This window comes from Lactuca sativa, chromosome 1 (genome assembly GCF_002870075.4).
Source record: "Lactuca sativa cultivar Salinas chromosome 1, Lsat_Salinas_v11, whole genome shotgun sequence".
Taxonomy (NCBI): Eukaryota; Viridiplantae; Streptophyta; class Magnoliopsida; order Asterales; family Asteraceae; genus Lactuca; species Lactuca sativa.
In genome coordinates, this window is record NC_056623.2 from 4,457,551 (window position 1) to 4,459,589 (window position 2,039).

The 2,039-nt window shown below is 37.4% G+C and overlaps 1 protein-coding gene across 1 annotated transcript; it reads right to left on the reverse strand.

Moving 5' to 3' along the window:
* Window positions 1–300: 300 nt before the first annotated feature.
* On the reverse strand, window positions 301–1,403 carry LOC111909316 (protein EXORDIUM-like 2). Its single transcript, XM_023905122.2, has one exon. It carries the CDS (start codon window positions 1,317–1,319, stop codon window positions 393–395), a length of 927 nt encoding a protein of 308 aa, XP_023760890.1. The 5' UTR covers window positions 1,320–1,403; the 3' UTR covers window positions 301–392.
* Window positions 1,404–2,039: the final 636 nt, after the last annotated feature.

Below are 2,039 nucleotides of genomic sequence, written 5' to 3' on the forward strand. Positions count from 1 at the left end.
ATTAATATGTTAAATAATACAAAAAAATTAAATATTAAATGAGATTGGTAATATGACGATCTTGTCCTTAATAAATTACTTTTGATCCTACGCTCTATTTTTAGTTCTCGGGTTCTCGAAAACTATGAGTTCTCAACCGATCTTAAACATATATATATATATATATATATATATATATATATATATATATATATATATATATATATATATATATATATATATATATATATATATATATATATATATATATATATATATATATCGTTGCTATAATTAAAATTTTGTAACTTACAACACAAATATAACAAGTATATTTATAATTCATGTAAATTTTAATTTTAATAAACAATAAACAATTAGAATTTTTAAAATTGACAAGTCATCCTCGAAGATCACACAAGGGTTTTGCACGTCAAAGTGTTAGGGTCCCACATAGCCGGCAACAAGTACCTACGCCCCTTAACACCCTGCGCATTATAGCTAACCTTCTTCTTCTTGTCCACCAAGACCTTTCCCGGGTAGCCAGGAAACGCACCCGACCCGAATATTCCGGTGCATGCAGTAACTGCTTCCAACGGAGCAGTGGCCGGACCTTGAAAATACCCGCCGTCAAACGGGTTTGTCACCGTTCCCGCCATAACCGTCGCGATGTTAATCACCATGCCGTCGACGCCGATGTCACCATTTGGCGCCACCAACGGCGGCATTTTCGGACCAAATGTCGGTTGAACAAAGGGCCAGGCGCATTGGTCCGGACACTGTGTCACCGAGTTACCAACCCACGCGTACGCAAAGTTATGGCCCTTGTTCACCCGAGTTGACCCGTGAGTCCCACATCGGTTCATGCAAAACCCAGCGACACCGACGTCGGCTGCCGTCAACACCAAGCTGATTTGATTAAAACCTTTATTTTTTGAAGCCAAATAAATGAGATGAGAATCTTTAAGTGATTTCCCAAGCGAGCATTTTTCGTCCACTGTCTGTTTCCCTAGCTGGATACTCCGCAACCCACCTTTGTATTTCGCTGTGGTTTGCCACCATGCCGCGGCGGAGGGAGGAGTTGGGAGTTGGGAGTTGAGTGATTCTAGAAAATCAATGATTATGGTTTTCTGGGTGGCAGAAAATTTGCCGTACCAAAGGAGGTTAACGGTGATGTTGCCATGAAGAACTGATCCTTTGTGGTATTTGAGGACAGTGGCTGGTGTTTGTACAAGGGCTAGTTTCCGTGGGATTGTGGCGGAGCATGGGTGGAATAAGGCTGAGATGATGAGGACAGAAGAAGCAAAGAACGTGAGAGTGGAAATGGAGGAGGAATACATGGTGTTGTATTGTTAAGATGGAGATCTCGATCAAAAGAAATGCATATCGAAGGGGCTATTTATGTCGTTAGGGTTTAAAGAAAAAGAGTGGGATGCATGTTAAGGTCTTAAGGAGGTAGAAACCGCGTTAGTTTGACTTGTTTGGAATATGTACACATCAACGACAAGCATGCATATTGTATATAGTTCTTTTAATATATATATATATATATATATATATATATATATATATATATATATATATATATATATATATATATATATATATATATATATATATATATATAATTTAAAGCTTTGGTGGTTATAGTTACACAGGGTAACTGTTTAAGCTTCTTATCACGTACTTGTAGTTATGGAAGTAAAGTCCTATTAAGAACATCAACAATTTTTCACCTAATCGAGTACAACTGTGTTAATTTATCAGCTTTTAATTTATCGGTTGGTTATTGTATGACAAGCTCTTATTACCAGACCCACCACGCCACCGCATTATATATGTTTGTGCTGTATTTGAAATAGGCGGAGCACCTAAGGAGGACTTTAAGGCAATCTTACAAACATAAACTACACAAACACATAACTATCGACAAGAACCGAAAAAAATCACACCCTTAAAGATGGAAAAATAAAGACTTGTGCAAGAATATTTAGGGCGTGTTTGGTTGACAGGTTAGGAATGGAATTGGACGAAAAAATGATTCCAATTCACTAGAACTC

What these genes read in the sequence shown, in the direction of transcription:
- LOC111909316 (XM_023905122.2), bottom strand. Translation starts at nt 1,319, where the DNA reads ATGTATTCCTCCTCCATTTCCACTCTCACGTTCTTTGCTTCTTCTGTC.